Source organism: Sparus aurata, chromosome 13 (assembly GCF_900880675.1).
Source record: "Sparus aurata chromosome 13, fSpaAur1.1, whole genome shotgun sequence".
NCBI lineage: Eukaryota > Metazoa > Chordata > Actinopteri > Spariformes > Sparidae > Sparus > Sparus aurata.
The window spans coordinates 29,617,702-29,636,303 of record NC_044199.1 but is presented as its reverse complement, the minus strand read 5'-3'; the positions used below and the strand labels follow the sequence as shown (position 1 = coordinate 29,636,303).

At 40.2% G+C, this 18,602-nt stretch overlaps 1 protein-coding gene across 2 annotated transcripts in view; it reads right to left on the bottom strand.

The window, feature by feature from the left end:
* Nucleotides 1-4,444: 4,444 nt before the first annotated feature.
* LOC115593741 (protein transport protein Sec24A-like) overlaps nt 4,445-18,602 on the bottom strand; it is a 20,113-nt gene continuing 5,955 nt past the window's right edge. Inside the window, exons 3-24 of one of the 2 annotated variants that reach the window (XM_030437356.1) lie at nt 17,608-17,772; nt 17,039-17,116; nt 16,157-16,219; nt 14,824-14,990; nt 14,255-14,442; nt 13,713-13,815; nt 12,975-13,101; nt 12,249-12,358; nt 12,050-12,162; nt 11,550-11,668; nt 11,332-11,387; nt 10,907-11,113; nt 10,465-10,588; nt 9,786-9,944; nt 9,146-9,319; nt 8,927-9,037; nt 7,322-7,497; nt 7,037-7,174; nt 6,638-6,742; nt 6,220-6,312; nt 5,906-6,009; nt 4,445-5,802 (exon numbers count right to left, since the gene is read on the bottom strand). In XM_030437356.1, the coding sequence (XP_030293216.1) occupies nt 5,688-5,802; nt 5,906-6,009; nt 6,220-6,312; nt 6,638-6,742; nt 7,037-7,174; nt 7,322-7,497; nt 8,927-9,037; nt 9,146-9,319; nt 9,786-9,944; nt 10,465-10,588; nt 10,907-11,113; nt 11,332-11,387; nt 11,550-11,668; nt 12,050-12,162; nt 12,249-12,358; nt 12,975-13,101; nt 13,713-13,815; nt 14,255-14,442; nt 14,824-14,990; nt 16,157-16,219; nt 17,039-17,116; nt 17,608-17,772 (2,795 nt within the window). In that variant the 3' untranslated portion in view covers nt 4,445-5,687. The remainder of the gene's footprint in view (nt 5,803-5,905; nt 6,010-6,219; nt 6,313-6,637; nt 6,743-7,036; nt 7,175-7,321; nt 7,498-8,926; nt 9,038-9,145; nt 9,320-9,785; nt 9,945-10,464; nt 10,589-10,906; nt 11,114-11,331; nt 11,388-11,549; nt 11,669-12,049; nt 12,163-12,248; nt 12,359-12,974; nt 13,102-13,712; nt 13,816-14,254; nt 14,443-14,823; nt 14,991-16,156; nt 16,220-17,038; nt 17,117-17,607; nt 17,773-18,602) is intronic. The other variant, XM_030437357.1, reaches the window with a different exon arrangement.

The following is an 18,602-nucleotide window of genomic DNA, read 5'->3' as shown; positions in this document are numbered from 1 at the left end:
CTGCCAGCATTTACTTTTTCTTCATCTCTCTATAAAAGCAAGGAATCTCTGTCTGTGTGTGTGTGTGTGTGTGTGTGTGTGTGTGTGTGTGTATTCCTCAAATATCTCTGTGGATCAGGATCAGACTGACCTGAGAGTTTCAACATGGCTGCTGCGTGGTTCAAGGGTGTGCAATTTCGCATTTGTTTGGACTGCAATGATACCGTCAATAAATTATTTCATAAATGCTTTACAAATTCCACGAGCATTGTCCACCGGAGCCACTACAGTCACGTGCGCACCAGAGCCAATCTCTGCACACCGTGGCCACGTGCGCACCAGAGCCAATCACTGCAGAGCTCACCGCGACCCCCCACCTTAAGAAACAACATTTATACCTGCTGCAGCGCGAGCTGGACCTGGATTTTGCTGGCGGTTCGGTCCGTTCTGTTCGGTGCATCTAAACTGACTGTTGTGTATTAATGAGACTAAAATAGTCCGGACCGAGTCTGTTCGGGTCTGAGGAGATCCGGAGACGCGCGGACAACAAAGTGGAATCAGATCTGTGGATGTTCGTGTGTAGCTAGCGGCTAGCCGCCAGCTAGCGGCTAGCCGCTAGCTACACGGCCCACCTCCCGATCGAGGCAACGGACCGGAAGCATCGGCACGTCCAAAACCGGACTTGGGGTAAATAATGTCCGCCACACTTTTTCGCGAACATTGCCATTACGTTTGCTTTGTGTCTGGTGCAGGAAGAAACGGTAAAAACGGGCTTTTGTCACGAAAGTGTCCAAGCAGCAAGTTTGGTTGTTGAGGAACAGGAAGTTGTGGGAGGGACGTAGGCAGATTGCCTGCATTTAAATGTTAATAGTTACATGTAACTTTGTAAATTTTTAAGGTGTATGCACATATTTAGCAAACAACAATTTATATTTGCATTATAAGTAATAAAAAATGGTTTGTTAAACATATTTGTGGTTTTCACAGTAAAAAAATCTAACTTTTTCTACTCTGATTTTATGTTTTTTTTTGTGATTTTAGGTCCATTGTGTTAATGCAGTATGTCAAAATAAAAAAATAGCTGTACAGTCACACATGTGAGGTTGTGCTAAAAAAATAATGACACCAAGTAAATAGTTTTTAAGGGGAAGTAAAATGGCAAAATCAAGAATAGTCAAAAACGGACAATTATACCCTGGAATATCGGATTTCACAACAAACCTAAATATCCCTGACATCCCACCTTCAAACACAGCCTCATTTGGCCATCCATGAAAAAGCTGCTTAACCTCCCACTTTTCTATAGCAATACATTTTTCTTACGGGCACTGCACTAGTTTATTTTAAAACAGATGCAGATTACAAGGGTTGAGGTTGGTTGCTGACAATCAGAACTCTACTACTGGTTGGAGGCCACACCTTGGGCCTGCTATCACCAAAACAATGCATATTCCACATACATGGCACAAGGTACTTTTTTGAAATGTTGAAATACCTTCATTCTACACAAATGTACAGACATATATACAGTTATTAATGTAGAAATACACATGAACATGTAGTGCATCTTTTGGATCTGCAACGAGATGGTGGCGATAATGTGGTCGGGTTGACTGTCCATCAACTTTGACTGTGTGTGAGCACCAAGCTGTTCAGACGAAATTAGAGCTGCAATTATTGCAATTTCCAGTGAATCTACTGTTTATGTTTTCAAGTGTCTGATAAATCATTTGGTTCATAGAATGTCAGAAAACAGAGAGAAAAGTCCACCAGAGTTTCCAGCAAACAAAAGCAGAACACCCAAAGATATTCAGTTCACTACTAAGCTATAGGACATTTTGAAAATCAGAGACTTAAGTTGTTTTGCGTTTTTAAAAAAGACTTAATTGATCATTAAATCAGTTGCAGACTAATTTCCTGTTGATCCACGGACATGACGTGATTTGTTGGTAAACGGTTCATCCTACTGTGTCAGTATTTGATGACCTGCAAATGAGACTCAACAATCAATTCTCTTTCCTCAGAGTCCCTTTTTGCACCTTCTAAATTTAGGCTGAACTCTATTGAAATCCAGCCTGTGCATGTACACCCATTTTCACAGTAACTTAGATTCACGAAACAGAACCGTGTGTATCACGTCTTATTAAATCTGACAAAATTAATTCCTAATGTTATCCTGGAAAACGTGCCAAATGCTAATCATTGTCTATTTTCAGCTCCATCCTTTGAGGCAGTGGAGCTTTAATATGCCACCCAATTTGCTCAGATTTCAATTGACAATACTGACGTTTTCCTTCAACTGGATACTTTTTGATAATGCATAATGCGAGAAAACTGTAGAATTTTTATTTTAGAAGAAAATATCAAAAATGGGGAAAAAAAATCAGAGAAACAAACTTAGTATTGTGAAACAGGTTTGATTTTATTTTTTATGCTTTCCTTTAGTATTTACTGCAACCCAATGACCCCCCAGGTTGGTGGCTCGCTTTGAAGCATTTCCATAAGCACTTTGGCATTGTTATCAAAACTATCGCAGTACCTGTAGTTGCAAATTTGTGCAGGAGAAATAAGGACTGAAAATGAAATTAAGTAGAGTTTTTACACTGGGTTGGAAAATAGAGGACCAATCCTGATCTGAATTAAAAAATACAGAGGCTTTATTATTAAACTCATTATACTTTCTCTGTCTGAACTACAGACAGAGAAACAAGAAGGAGAACTACAAATGCATCAAATTAAAGTTGAAAGAGCAATGAACTTTATAATCAAACAGTGCACTGATAAGGCTGGTAACTATCTGATGTTACTGCTCTGTGACCACTTGGCAGAGCTGCAGGGACGGGGACAGATTCATAAGAAGTTTGTCTTGCGTTGAGTTTTCAGCTTTAAAGAAAGTAAATGTGTATAAAATGAGAAATAAATAAACTGCACTACTCAGTTTGATTCACCTCACCTCAAAGAAGAATATATACCGTTGTTCACCAGTTACGTTAAGACAATGAAGTCAGTTCTGTGGTCAAAGTTGACTTCATGTCTCTGAACTCCCGTCCTTTTGATATGATAGCAGAATTCTTTATAAAAATGTGTCTTTAACTGTTACAAACAGAAACATTATTTATACTGACTGGTATTAGCTTTATAAAGGAACATCATATTGTTTAAATATTATAATTTATTGCTGACATTTGGCGTTTTTAACATTCCTTTTTCAGAAAATAAAAAATACATCTCTTTTTTTACTTCATCTGTTTTACATGTTCCAAGATTTACAGATATACACCCACTGTGTAAGTAGAAACAGGGTGAGGAAAATATTGATTATTAACATCAAGAACTGTACTGTTGAATCATCTTTTGGACATTCACTACCTGGAGCTGATGGGCGATGACAATTTAGCAGAGGTGGAGCGAAACCCTCGTTTCGCAAATTGTGGTAAGTCTCATGTGAAGCTGAAGTTGTGAACTTTGTGTTTCAGGTCCTAAACAAGTTATTATGTGCACCTTCACCGTGTTTGAGAGGGTTAACGGAGCAACATTTAGTTAAGTTACAGGGGTAATAAAGCAAATCATGAGTTGATTACTTGCACACTTTTTAATTACATCATTTCTAATCTTGGGGTTTGCAGAGGATATTTAAGTTATTCTACATCAAAAGTCCACGTGAGGTGAGGTCATGATATTGATTTTTTTTTTTACACACAAACATTCCCTCTCTTGTGGACAGGTGAGGTCACAGGTCATTGGTGTGAAAGGTCCCATATTGTAGAAATGAAGATCTAGGTTCTATATAAATATAAAGAAAGTATCAAAACGCTCAATCCACAGACCCGTAGAAAAAACCGTGCCCTTAAACAAGCCGTCAGGACTTCCTTGAGTTGTGGTTGCAAAAGCAGCAGCAGGGCTGATGCAGAAACACAGCTTCTAGTGTCTGCTCAGGCCTGTGAGAGCTGACCAATCAGAGAAGACTGGTTTTTTTTTTTGGTAGTGGAGGCCTTAAAGAGAGAGGCACTCAGACAGAGGGGGAATAAAGGTGCTGCAGCAATGGACAGCACAACAAAAGTAAAGTGTCATATTTTCTGTAAGACACTCAAAATAATAACATAAACCTGAAAATGAGGATAATATAGCACCGTTAAAGCCTAGGTTGAGTTGCAGATCTTGACTCAAGTCTCGAGTCCACGCCTCTGCTCTGTACTCCGTACAAACACAGGCTATTTTTATTTCCATCAGATTTCTTTTTTATGAAACACAATTTTGTGCATGAAGACCAAAAACATATTTATCTGTTCCTAAATACATTTTTGCTCATATAATACATAAATTACAAACTGTATGAAATCAGACCAAATCAAAAAACCTTCCATCTGCGCTCAGTCAAGATAAAATTTGACTGTGTTGGTCCATATTGTGTTTTGTTGTCTTCATTTCCACTGAATAAACACTGTTCAGCCACCAAACACAAAACTACATTTAAAAAGTCCCAAACATTTTATTCTCTTAGCATCATTTCACCTTAATGTTTATACTAAAATCATCAGCATTTCTTCACCTTTATATAATGCAGTCTTTTCAATATACAAGTATCAATAAGCATGATTAAAAGATCACAATGGCTTTGTTATGTCTGTGTTAAAGAATTTCCCATATCCTATTATATTAAAATATTATATATATAGAGTCTGTATTTGAACAGAGGTTTTAATGATAAAAAGTGAGTTCCCATACAAGGCAATTATAGAATTTAATCAGATTGGGAGTCTCATAAATTATTAGATTATCAGGAAAAAAAGAAGAAACAAACAGAACAGCGATGTCGTCAGAGGTGTTCTGAATGTCCAGAGACAGAAAAGATGACAGAGTTTCTGAAGGACAGATCAAACCAAACGAAAATGACTTTCCACTGCCGAGTCCACACATTCAAGGCAGCGGTGACGGCGAGGTCGATCCGCCCTCGTACACCTTTAACATTTCCGCCTTTTTACGTCAGACTCTACGGATTTGTTCGACAGACAATTATAATGACTGAGAAATAAAAAGCACACGTTCTGTCCTTCGGGTTCGATATTAAGAGTGTTGTTAGAGCTCAGGTGTTCTGTGTATAAACACTCCTGGTGACACCCAATAACAGTCTTTGAGCGCAAACATACTAAACATCCTCATTACTCTAGTCTTAAACATACATACACACATACTTGTTTTTAGTAAAGACGACTGTGCTTTTGGAACAAAAACACTTCACACATCCGCTTGCCTGGACTGTATCTGAAAGATACCTCTGTAAGATAGCATTGTTCTATGAGAATAAACACTGATTCATTTAATCATTGACATACATCATCATCATCATCATCATCATCATCATCATCTTCGTTGTGGATTTCTTGCCTTTTTTTTTTTCTCTTTCAAAGCGTCGCTTCAGCTGGGTAAAAAGTGCCAAATAAGGATCAGAATCGATTCTAAGTCACTGTCCGTCCTCGCACTGTCCGTCACGTAGTTTGATTTGAGTGACGCTTTACATCAGTTCAGCTCGGGGTTTTTTCCTCAGAGAGAGATGGTGCATCACAGCTGGAGATTCCTTCAGTCCGCCTCCCACTGCTTTCACACATACACATACATACAGACACACACGCATACACACACACACACACACACACACCAATGCACGTCCTCACTTCAGTGCTCCCTCAACCCAGCAGTCCCACTGAAGATTATTTGGAGATTTGCTGTTGGACATGAAGAAGGAACTCGTAGTACGACAGGGCCGACTCTGTCCGGTCCTCGATCATGTTTTGCATGAAGCTGATTTTCCGCTGGCTCTCGTCCCTGAGAGAGACAAATGATCAAGAGTTTTGATTAAATTAATTGTTTCCTGTGCTCTCTTGCTACTTGATTCTTTACTCTTTTAAGCAAGATATTGTTTGCCCACCTGATGACTTGCAGGGAGGGGAAGAACGGCCTCTGATCCCTCAGCCAACCAATGAAAGCTCTGGTTCTCTGTGACTCGGCAGTGTCCAGCTCTGGCAGCAGATACTGTGAGAGGAGAGAGCGAGGATCACATTTTCATCACCAGGGAGGACAGAAAGTGTGGTTGAACTGTACATGACTGTTATGTCATCCTTCAGACAATTTGTTGGAAAAACATGGCACACATATTCAGGTTATAGGATGGAGTGGATGAGTTAAAAAGCAGCAGGTGGAAACAGTGTTAAATAATTGTGACTCCTGCAGCAGGTTTCATACCAGGTTATCAGGCACGGCAGCGTAGTTGGGAACTCCCAGGACTTGTGTGAGGAAGTTGGGGTTGCAGTTACGTCCGATCCACAGATACATCACCTGTTGGACCAGAATAAGGCATATATCAAAAATAATCACCAGTAAACAGGAAGTGATTTAGTACTGAGAGCTATGACTGTACACTACCTTCCTTACTGGGTGCTTAAAGTATTAAAACATCATTTTCTGTTCTGCCATCATTCCCACTCTTAATTGAATATTGTAACCCACAGCTATATTCAAACTATTTTTAGTGTTGGGCGAAATCAATTCAGAAAAATGTGGCGACTCATTAAATGACACTTTTCCTCAGATTTCAGGCCAGGTTTGGGAAATAAGCTTTGTATTTCTGTTGGCTTGTTATGAGAGCTAAAAAGCAACGTACCGTTCCAGCATCCATGAGGAAGGCGGCCTCCCTGCTGAGCTTCTCCACAGACAGCTGCAGCAGTCTGGGCTGAGGGATGGTCCGTTCATTGATGTTCAAAGCTCCCTGAGGACGCAGCAAAGAGGAAATTACTCAGTAAAACGGAGACACTCAAAATCATGTTGCAAAAAACTGACTGTTCTGGTTCAGTCCAATATTAAAATTAAAACACCTAGAATTTAGAGTTTAAGCAGTTAAGGGCACTTTCTTATACCTATTTTTTTTCATTTTTACTGTGATCATATAATCTTCATGAGCAATAAAACACAACAACAAACAAAAATGCTTTACTTTACCAGACTTACTACTTTCATGGATCTAATACGCGAAGGCACTGAGGGTACATTTCCTCCTTCTTACCTCATCAGTCAGATCATCGATTCGGTACAGTGCAGGGTGGATCATCAGCATGGAGTAGGCCAGCGGCTGGTACTTCAGTTGACACATGGCAAACACCCGGTCATCCAGCCTGGTGCTGGTGCCTGTCCTGAAGGCTTTCTGCAGGCCACAAACACAAAACAGGATCAATAAGGGTTTGAGAGAACGGTTTACAACACAAGATCCTGAGAGGAAAACTGCTGACTAGTCCGTGTATTGTGTTTTGTGTTAATTTCATGGGTGAAGAAATGAAGTTAAGGTGTTAACCTGTTTGAGCAGGGCGAGGATGAAGAGGGGGAAGAGTCTGAGGCAGGCTGGAGAGAGCAGGCCGGGCTGCTGGATGGTCAACACGGACTGACGGTACGACGCCAGCGAGTCAATGGCAGCGTTGGTCATCGCATCTCTTGCATCACTCAGACTGGCTGTCACCGAGCGGTCCACAGCTGGAGAGAAAGAGAGAGACACACATCTGCAGGTGTCAGGAGGAGGAGTTGGAATCTTATTCTTTATCGCCAATGTGGAGGAGTGTGGCACATATCTCGCTAATCTTCACATGTATTCGTTTCATTTTTCTGGAAACAAAAACCATCAAAAAGTACAAGAAGTTTGCTGTTGTATCAAAATGGAAGGCTTTTGATGTTCTTCAACTGTGAACCTGACAAAATGTGATTTATGCATTTATGATCATCTAAGAAAATGTTAACAGTTCGACATTTTTTCCAACTCAACGGTAAGACTTGTAGTATTGTGTGCATTAATAGGCAATCTTGAACAGCTGTGGGCTATTAGTCAGAGCTATTCTGTGCCATATTATGAAGAAAGCAAAAGATCAGCGTCTGTTCTGTAAGATGTGTGATGAGCCAGGACAGATCTGACTGCTCAGTATGTGATGGTTGCTCGGCAACCACAGCTGTCGCCACTCATCTCCATCTGTCAGAGCTAATAACAGTGAAGTGGATGAAAACCCTGCAATGATTTGAGTGTCAAGTCAATCAAAAGACTATTAACTGAAACAATGAGGAATCATTTCAGAGTGATGCTAAATAGAAATCCAACTTCATCCATATTACACGTGCATGTACACCAAACTGACACCTCTCTCTTTTGGGGAAAATATTTCAGTAGAAAACATTCTTCCTGTGATGTAATTAAATATCCAGAAAATTGTTAATAAGGCTTCATAGATTGACAAAATAAATGAAAGAGCTCCGATACATGGGCAAACATTGCCTTTTCAGTTCTCAAATTGGAAAACTATTTGGAGGTAGATAATTAGATTCTACTGCAGGTACTGACAGCGTTAATAAACGCAAATAATCTGACATGATATTCAGTTATTATGAGCAAAACCATGATGTCTCACTTCTCAGCTTGAATGGCACTCAGTCCACTTTAATTCAGTCGAGCCTAATTCAATCTTATCGACTAAATTTAAATCTACCAGATCAGGACTTTGGTTTTGATGTACATCAACTTGTACTCATAGATAACAGCTACTTTAATATGCAAGATTCTTCCCATCCATATCCATGCATTATTACCTGAGAAATTTTAGAAAATGTCAAAAAAAAAAACCTCCATCTCGCAATTTTAAATGCAAGGAAAAAAAATCCTGGATTGGCCCCTTTATCTGGATCCACACCAAAAGTTTAATTAGGTCCATTTTGGACTGAGACCCACCATCCATCCAAGTTTCCTGGAAGTACTTTTTGTGTGATTTTGCTGACAAACCAAACAACCAAACAACCAAACAACGGACACAGGCAGAGGTGACAAGCTAAGCATGTTGACTTTAGCTTTAACTGCCTAATTAGATTTTTTTTATATGTCTGTCGGGATGCTACAAAAGCTGTAAGATAGCGTGGTGCGTACCCATGCAAGCCAGCAGTCCAGTGATGGCTTGAACATCAGCTCCGGCAAAGATGTCTGACAGAGAATTGACCACAGGGAGACACAATGTGTGGACACGGATCCTCCTCTCTCCTGTAGGAGAAAAGATGTTATTAAACAAGAGACAGTTTAATTACTTTTTTTCATTTCACAATGGCTATCAAGCAAAAAAAAAAAACAACCCTGGCTCTGTGTTAGTACCTTTGCTGGACGTGTAGAGCAGCGCGGCCTGGAAAGAGACGACTTGCATATCGTCCAGGTTGTCCTCGATGGACATCTGAACCGCAAAGCCAGCGTCTGGGTTCACGTTGGGGAGGGACAACAGATCGGTCGAGCGCACAAAGAAGTTTCCGTGGAACGTGTGGATGGACAGACCTGCAGAGATGGAGAGACAAAAATCAATAAAACTGAACCAAAAACACTAAAACACAACATTTATTTGCAAAAAAAAGTTAACCAGAATAATGACAAAAATGTGCCTGAACTCTTAAAAATTAGAGACATGAGCTCAAACTTTAAGGTCAAATATACATCAGGAATATTTAAAGGAATTTCGGGGTTGTAGAGGCTGTACTGTCTGTGAGGACAGCATCAAAATTACTGAAATATTTGTTTGTGCAAAACATTTAAATAATACTTCCAACTTTTAACAACAATAAAGAGTTTTACACAGCAGCTGGCACCATTATCTCCAGGAAGACAACAGATAACCTGTTAAAAGTCTGCAGAATTTATGATGGGTGGGAAAAAAAAGCACAAACTGAAATACATTAAGAAAGAAATGAGAATTCCAGATGTTTAATTTTCACAGTCACATCTGAGAATGTGTTTTCAGACGGACCTTTGGTGCAGCGTATCCTCATGACGGCCTCAAAGCCGATCTTCCTGGTTAAGTATCTCTTCAGATCCTTCTGGAAGCACTCCACCTGAGCGGGGTTGTGCTGGTGGTGGTAGGAGGGGTAGTAGTAAATGCTCCCTGCAGAGTATCTGGATATGCAACCTGGGAGAGAGAAGAGGCAACGATGCGATGCTGATCGTCTCATTTTTGACAGAACAAAAATAGATTCACAGACGCTCCACCACTCTCTCCTCCTGTGCCTGCATCTGGTGTTATGCCATTACCAATGATAGACACAGTATCTGTGTTGTGTTTTTCACTTATTGTAAAAAACGAAATAACTGTTTTAGCACTTAGTGTTTTAAAATTCGGATGGTCCAACACAAGACTCCCAAAGCTGTTCTTTCTCCACAGATGGATTTAATAGGAAACTAAGGCCTGTTGTTGCCATAAGCCTAACAAAAAAAATCATCCCATAATAATGAAATCTTGATATTTTCCACTACACTTAAAATGTATTTTTATTTTCACTGTTACTATGACTAAAACAATCCTAAACTAACTAGAAATTCGACTCTCATGGCTAAACTTAAATCCGCAATATCAGATCTGCGTATTCTTTATTGAGTACTAGACATGAAAATAAGCAAAAACTATCCAATAAACCCTGCCCGGGACTTACCAAGCGATGCCAGGTCGCAATACTGAGTGCTGAGCAGGAACAGGTCAACCGCCACCTGCTGGCCAGAGCAGTCCAGAGCCAGCTTCTTGTAGAAGTCTGTTGCTGGGGATAAGTGCTGGATGTCCTGAAGGGAAACACAAGGTAGGGCCATGAGGCTCAGGAAAGAAACAATCTCTCTTGAATCACTAACTTTTCCATGACTTTCCACAACTACGTCAGAGCGCTTTCATGACTAAACCAATTGTGCCTGTTGGTGATGTTTTTTTAGTGCGGTTAAAAAAAAGAAAATCTGCCTTCAGTTTCAGTGAAAATGTCAAAACAAGCAGTGAGAATAATGTTTAGTATATTTGACCTTTGGCTGATTTATAATACTCCAATTCCTAAATCCTGAGCAAACAGCTGTATAATCCTGCCGAATGACGTCGAACACAACAGCTCTCACCTTGGCAGATGCCCGCTGGTTGGGGTCTTCTCTGGACTGGAGTGCCCCCACACCAAGGTTAGGCAGCTGGGTCTGAAAGACAGTCATGCGCCCTCCGGTGGGCGACAGCAGCTTGAAGGCCGCTTGCAGAGCTGAACCCAACGCCGACTGGGTCTCCATGGTCTTTTCAAATAAACTTGGCAGGCTCTTCAGCAGATCCTGCACAAGCTGGAAAACAAATATATGGCCCATTATTAATCCCTGAGGAAAAACGTTTGTTTCTCATTCCACCTTCCCTCTGTAAGGAGGTCAGAATGAGGTTTGTTCTTTATTCACAATAGTGCCATATGGTCTAAATACACAATAGTTATTAATGTTTGTCTTGATAGATAAAAATAAAGATCATGCAATATTCTGGTTCACATTGCTTTAATCAAAGTTCCTACCTCTTTGCATTCATTGAGGTTTACTAGAAGGCTGTCTGGTGTTGGTAAAAAGATATCTGTGGAGCACAAAAAGATATTATTACAACAAATAAGAGGCTCTGACCCCTCGATACCTAACATATTTTTTACATCTACATTTCTGCAGTAAGCTGGCACACAGCTGGGGCCGAGCTGCTGTATAAGTGAGCGTTTGACCTTTGCTGTCAGCTGCATCTCACCTTCGATGTCAGACACAATGAGCATCTGAGGCTGGGAAAGTCCCTCCTGGAGGTTGTAGAAGTGGATGGTGCTGTCAAAGGTGATGAAGCCTACCTTCGTCCGCGAGTCTCCAGGAAGCCTAGGACACAGACACACAATTAAATAAAGATAGCACTCAGCTTACAAGAGATCATCTTCTTACATCTATATTTTTATTCCATTCGATATTTTATTTTACTTTTTTGACTTCAACTTATTATAATAATCGAACAATTTTCTTCTAGATTTTGCCACTTTCTTCAGAGGAACTGTGTGTTAAGTAATGAAAAACCATCAAAAACAATCGTAAAATAAATTAAGGACTAAGGAAGTTGACTTATCTACACATGAAATGTCGACATTTAAACTGAATTTGTGTATTGGCACGCTGAGCACTTTAAAAGCATAACAGGACCAGTACATAAATAGTCGTCTGTCTTCTCAGTGTCTCAAATAACTGAAAATATAATGTTTTACATACGAATTGATGTTTTCCAGCATCGACTGGCAGAACACATTCAGGTAGCCCGTCTCCACTGCGTTGTGGGATACATCAAGAACGAAGAGGTAAACAGCAGGCTGTGGTGGCCTCAGCTGGGTTTAAACAAGGGGGGAGAAAAAAGCGTCAACTTCAATAAAAACACACCATTACATTCACACACACAGCTGTTGAAACCTACCATGTATTCTGAGGGAGCGATGAATTCAATGGTGGCGTTCTGGACCTCGGGTCTTTTGTGCGGCTCTCCGTACGATCTGCTGACTGGGTTGTACATAAACTCCTCTGGAACTACACACAGAAAAACATAACATCTATTGAGATTATAGTATTTAATGGTGCACTGTTTACTTTGTACATAATTCAATATTTAATCACAAAGACAAGGAAGGGAGAGTATTTTTATGACTCAGAGAAAGAAAATCCACAGTCATTAAGGTGAAAATATGTATTGGGATAGTGGAGTTTGTGCATGCAAACTAAAATTATTTAATTACTACAAATAACTGTATTCAATTTAAATGCATTAATTCATATACTGCATTATTCCTATATAATCTTTACAAAATTATCAAGTAATGTAGTGAAGATTCTGTTTCTTTTCCTCAGCAAACCATGTAAAAAGTCTATAAAGGAAGACTTGATTCACGAGGAGGGCAAATAAACAACAGTGTGAAAACACGAATAGACTGAGATGACCTTCACACTCTACAAAAGAGAATAAATAAAAAATATCTAATGAGATGAGTCCATGTGTTTGGTGTTATGACATTTATTGTCCCCGACAACCGTTGTGGTTTCATTTAAACATTTGTTAGCAAGCACTTTTTTGAAAACGTGATTTTTATAAAATCAATGTGAAAATGAAAGGAATTATTTTTTTCATCATTCCTCCCCCCTTTCCTACCATCATTGACCCGGTAGCACAGGTTACACTTCCACCTCCTCTGGTCCAGGAATGAGACGAATGGGTTGATGTAGGTTCTGCAGGACCGACACCTGACGATGGTGCTGGATGTCACCACAGGTAGTTGCTGCGGCAGAACAAAAACAACCGTTGTGTGAAAAGTGCCACAGGGAAAACTCATTTTCTCGTTTGCATCTAGCTGTGACTGGCACTTTAATAAAGACTTGCTTGCCGCTGTTCAAGTTGTGCAATAACTCTGTCATTGGTGACCTTGATTAACACGGCAACAAACACAAATTCAATCCGACAGATTTTGCCAAGGGGGCTGATTTAGTCACAACCTATTCTGAAAGTGTTGGGCGGATTCTCAAAGTTTCATCAGTAATCAGTAGCTGTGGTATTTTATCTCAATCTAAGAAACTAATTGAGGATGAGGCTGTAGATGATTTTTAAACTTCCAGACAGCCATGTGCTATGATGTTCCATTTCACCCTTTCACATAGCTGCCTCAGAGACTCTTTCCCTGTCTGAAGTCTTTCGAGCCTGCTTTAGCACAAAACATGGCCAGAAAATGTAGTTTCCCCAGAGAGAAATGTATGTGTGTTTACAGTGGTCCTCTTAATCCATTGCCACAATTTAGTAAAGGTTAGGTTAAATTGTTTAGCCGATGGTTATTTAAGTTGATATAACTGTAATGACTTCAGTGTGTGCACATCAAATATTTAACTGGGGCATTACCGAGAGGTCTTTGAAGGGGTGGAGCAGCAGCCCCAGGGGCATCTTGGCTTTATTGAGCAGAGACTGAGTCTGGGGGATGCTGGTTAGTGTACTTCGAAAAACCCTGGAGAGACACACAAAAACAGATATTTATAGTTGATACTTTAATTTCATGTAGCGTTCATGTTTTCCCCAGTATTTTAACAAATACTAGCAGAGTATGTTGGCAACTTGGTTAGGTCAACAGTGATAGTTCCCTTTATTGCCAAGCTTTAAATATCTTTGTTTAGGAAAAATATAGCCGAGCAACATGCAGAGCGACATGTGAACGGACAGAAAAATGCTAACGCTGTGTACTGTAAAAAAATGTGTACAGTTGCGCTAAAAGCTAACATGCTGTTCCTCATCTTAAGCATTGATGCAAAAGCAAGTGCACTTCATAATCTTCTTTAAACAAGTTTGAAAAACTGACAGTAACATCAGTTTTAAATGTTAATAACTTAATCAAATGGGAGAGAATAAAGATAGACACATGTTGTAAATAGTAGGTCTCCATGGCGTACTCTGGGTGGCAGTTGATCTTCTGCAAGTCCTGCGGGAGGCAGGGTGTTGGGGCAGGGATAGGGCTTGGTGGCAGCAGGTTCCTCTCCTGCAGCAGGTTGACCACTCTCAGGGCCTCCGGGGTGCTGGACTGGAGGCTCATGGCCGCAAGGGACGGGCTGAGCTGGGCCGGCCCTGGGCCACCGTGTGGCTAAGGAAAGGGAAACAACAAGCTATTTAGGGTCTCTATTTACTATTACTCTTTTTATACCAACTGGTCAACCTAGTCATAATCTGCTGGCATAAAGTGTGTGAAAAATGTGTGTTAAAGTGTTAAAGTGTCTTCTTTACTGCTCTTAGTTTTGTAAGATTTGCTTCTTCAAATGCTCAGAAGTTATACCTTAATGGCAACTTAAAATTTCCACAGAGCTTGGACAGACAGAAGGGTTTTGCATGTGCACAAGGTGAAAAGCAAGTGCATGACAGAAATGCTAGAACACATCTTTCCGCCATGACCATGACAAGCCAACAAACAGTGTATGCAAAAAGCTCTGACGATGCTGAGTTAGCACAGGACTGACTCTCCTCTCACCTGCTGGTATGGCTGAGGTGCTTGAGTGTAAGGCTGCGTGGCGGCCTGCATCGCAGGGTGCATTGGAGAGGTGGCGTTGTGAGGGGTTGAGGTGTTCTGGTACCCGGGTGGTAGGGAGGGGTAGTGACCCAAATGCCGACCCGGTGGTCCAGGCTGAGGCTGGCCAGCTGTGGAAGAAAAGAGGCAGAAATTAGCTCAGTTTGAATTAAGTTACTGCAAAAGTAAACTTGCTCAATATTTCTTCTTGCTTTTAACAAATCAAACAAAAAAATTTTTTTAGATTTCGATTTTATTATTATTAGATTATTCGATTACTCCTACATAAAGAGTTCAACTTTTTCAAAAGACTTTGTAATCTCCTAAAATGGAGCACTGTGATTTTAAGCAAATTTAACACAGACAGGAGTAAATGTTGAATTAGGTGGGGACTATTTTTAGCTGCAGATAAGTACACATTTGGTCGCTGATCTCATGCTGTATGCTATATTACAGCAGCAGCACCGTTTTTGAAGGGTTAAATCAAAATAGTAGCAGGGTTTAATGGAAACGAAGGAACCTTGCTGAACCCTGCTGAATTTACATAGTACTTTCAAGTTCTTTAGTAAAAGAAAATCATTTTAAGATACATTTCTAAATAAAGTGATAAGTGATACTAAGTGATCACAGATATTAAGTGATAGATCTACTGTCTGTGTTGGGGCTATGTGTCCTGTTAAGTGTTGCGCTTTGTTATTAATGTAACATTTTAAATGTAACACAGAGACCTTGTGTTACTTTCAGGGCGTCATGTGGGACATGCGAGACAGGATTACACAAACTCAAGCTGCAGGTTACATGAACTGGCTCGAGTCAGGTTAATATGCAAAAACCAGAACAAGTTTTCCAGTTTGGGTCAGGCTCAGTTATTACTTTCTAGGACACGGACAAAAAAATTGTGCCCCCAGCCAACCCCTAGGGGACGTCAATAGAGCTCTATGGCATTGTTGGTTTTGGTCTTTTCTTTGAAAAGTTATATCATAAAAGATCTCTTGTAATGACAGCATGCCAGTTTCAGCTTAAGTGAATTTAAGTACCAATACATCAAATGAAACAGGTCTTAATTTGTAAAAACGTAAACAAAAATAGATTAAATATCAACGGTTGTGAAATAAAATGTCAGGCAAAAGCTTTTTATAAAATGCTTTGCCTTTAACCAAAAACTGATCTGAAGTCAAAGGGGACCGTTTGTACTTGGCAACAGTGTGTAGCTGCAATGAACCCCTGCTTGGTAAAGTCAGACTGATAAAGTGGTCAGTGTGAAAAGAATCTAATATGTGGCAGGAAAAGGCCTTACCCATTTTGTTGTCAACATGATTATAGCTGTTTGGTGCTTGTGGGCCATTGCCAGCCACAGTTCCTGTTTCAAAGCAAACACAGATGTGAAGTGAATAATTTTAGGGATATTTTTCACCATTTCTGTCACAGCGTTGCTAACCACAGGCGATGGACATGGAATGATCTGACCTACAGAAAAAGATAGATATAAAGACTGGAACAAGGGAGACCAGAAGCACAACAACAACGATGACGACGATGATGATGATGACAAGAAGTGATGTATGGCGTTTTAAAGAAATATTTAAGGGCATATGGCTGACTTGGAGGGAATGGATGACAGCGATGCAGACAAACTACCAACAGGAAATCTGCTACCAGGGATGCACTGATGAGGGCTCTAACAATGATCATTTCTTTTGCATCTAAAGCTGTGTCATCTGATTAGATTAGTTGACCTAACTGGCAATTCCTATGGTAGGAAAGTAATGACATCTTATTGCACCGCTTTGACTTGATTAAACAGAGACAAAAAAAATGCACAACAATTAAATGTTGATCCAGGTCCGAATTATAAATGAAGCTTTGACAAACTGCCCCAGCACTGATTCTAAAGAAGATACTGAGCTAAAGCAGCTGTAATAGACAGTTACAGAGATCGAAAAAACCTTGGCTGATATCTCTTTCTATACCTTTTCTTTTTTTTCTGCATGGGTCTCTAGAACTAACATCTTGGAGCCCTGTATCTGAGGATTCTGCAGAACGTCATATGTGGAATCAGTTTGAGAATGAAAGAACAATGAGTGCATCCTTGGACACAATGAACAACAGCACGGAGAGGACAGGATGGGCACTAGAGCACTGATACAACATCTAATAACTACTGACAGATTGGCCACACCTGGACATTCAATATCTCCCTCCTGGCAGTTGGGCTCAGTGGGGGGCAGAGCGTGGTTAACAACCCCCCCACACTGAGCTGGCATGTGGAGGAAACAACGGAAGGTGATCAGAACAAAAATGGCCAGCTTATAAACAGGACATACAGTTAAAGACCCAACGTGATTCAAGATCATCAATGACAGCATTCTGATTTTACAATCAGCACAGACCCACAACATATATGTTTGTGTATCAGTAATATACTATACTATTACTATACATTGGCAGATACACCTAATTTGTGTCTACCAATGTTACCCATACTTGTTAAACCAGTTAAAACCTAGTGCCATTGCCCTGAAATGCCAACTGTACTTGGGCGACTGGTCATGATGTTTATGCTGAGCTCGAACCAGGGCCACCAGTGGCACCTTTAAGACCACTCAAAATAAATCAAACAATCTAAAATGTAAATCAATTTGTAGAAGAGCGAGTATAAAGACATTTGGATGTGGCAATCATTGTCATAAGGTTGCCATGCCCAAATATCAAACGTGACAAGATTAAAAGAAACCAACAAAAACTTACCATCTGCCTTGGGGGGTGGAGGTGTGGCATTGGCCATTGGGGGTCCGGTGGGAGGAGGTGTCGGTTTCATGGTTGGGGGTGGACCTGTAGGTGGGGGGCCATAGGGAGCTCTGCTTGGTTGGTATGCGTGGGGGGCCATGGGATTCATTGGTGGAGGGACAGTGCCTGGTGACATCAACAACATTAATTCTTCTTTTCCGTCTTGCTTCTTAAATACTTGCGATGAAAATTGCTAAAATGTTGTCCCATTTTATTTACTAAACAATTCCCACAAAGAAAAAGCAAGAAATCCTCAAATTTCAAAAGCTAAAAAAACATTTTTTCTAAATGTTGTTTGATAAATGACAATTAATCACAAATCAAATTTTTTATTGAATCATATTCTTTCAATCAACTTCTCGCTTCAGCAGTCATTTTTGTTTAGGCAGAGATATGACATGTAAAATGATGTCAACACTAGTGTCATGTCAAACAAGAGCACCCCGTGTTGCTGCCGCATATTATGTAGATATATGAGGCATCATTGATGTGTAACATTATCAGCTCTGACTCGAGGCGACAACAGCTGGTTGCCTGACTGACCCACAGCCAGTTAATGTCAGAACAGTGACAGTGGTGTGTTTATCTCCACATCAGATGCGTCTGAACTCTTAACATATTCCCTTGAAGAATTTATATGTAAATAAAGACGGAACATGTGTTAAGTTTGATTATTCTTCCATCATTGACAGAACATGGTAAGTGCCAAATGGACGAATGACTCCATGAAAGAAGACCCGCTCCGTCTGTAGATATAATTGTGCTCATTCCAAGATAACGAAAACAAGATTCTTAGTTTAAAGGTGATTACGCACTAATGAAAACATAATTATGGATATCATATTCCACTGTTCCCCCTTGAAGACCACCCATACCCTTTAGATCAGACTTTTGATAATAGGGATTAAACTGTATTCAACCACACTATGAAACAGCAGCTCAGTAGAGCAAAAACA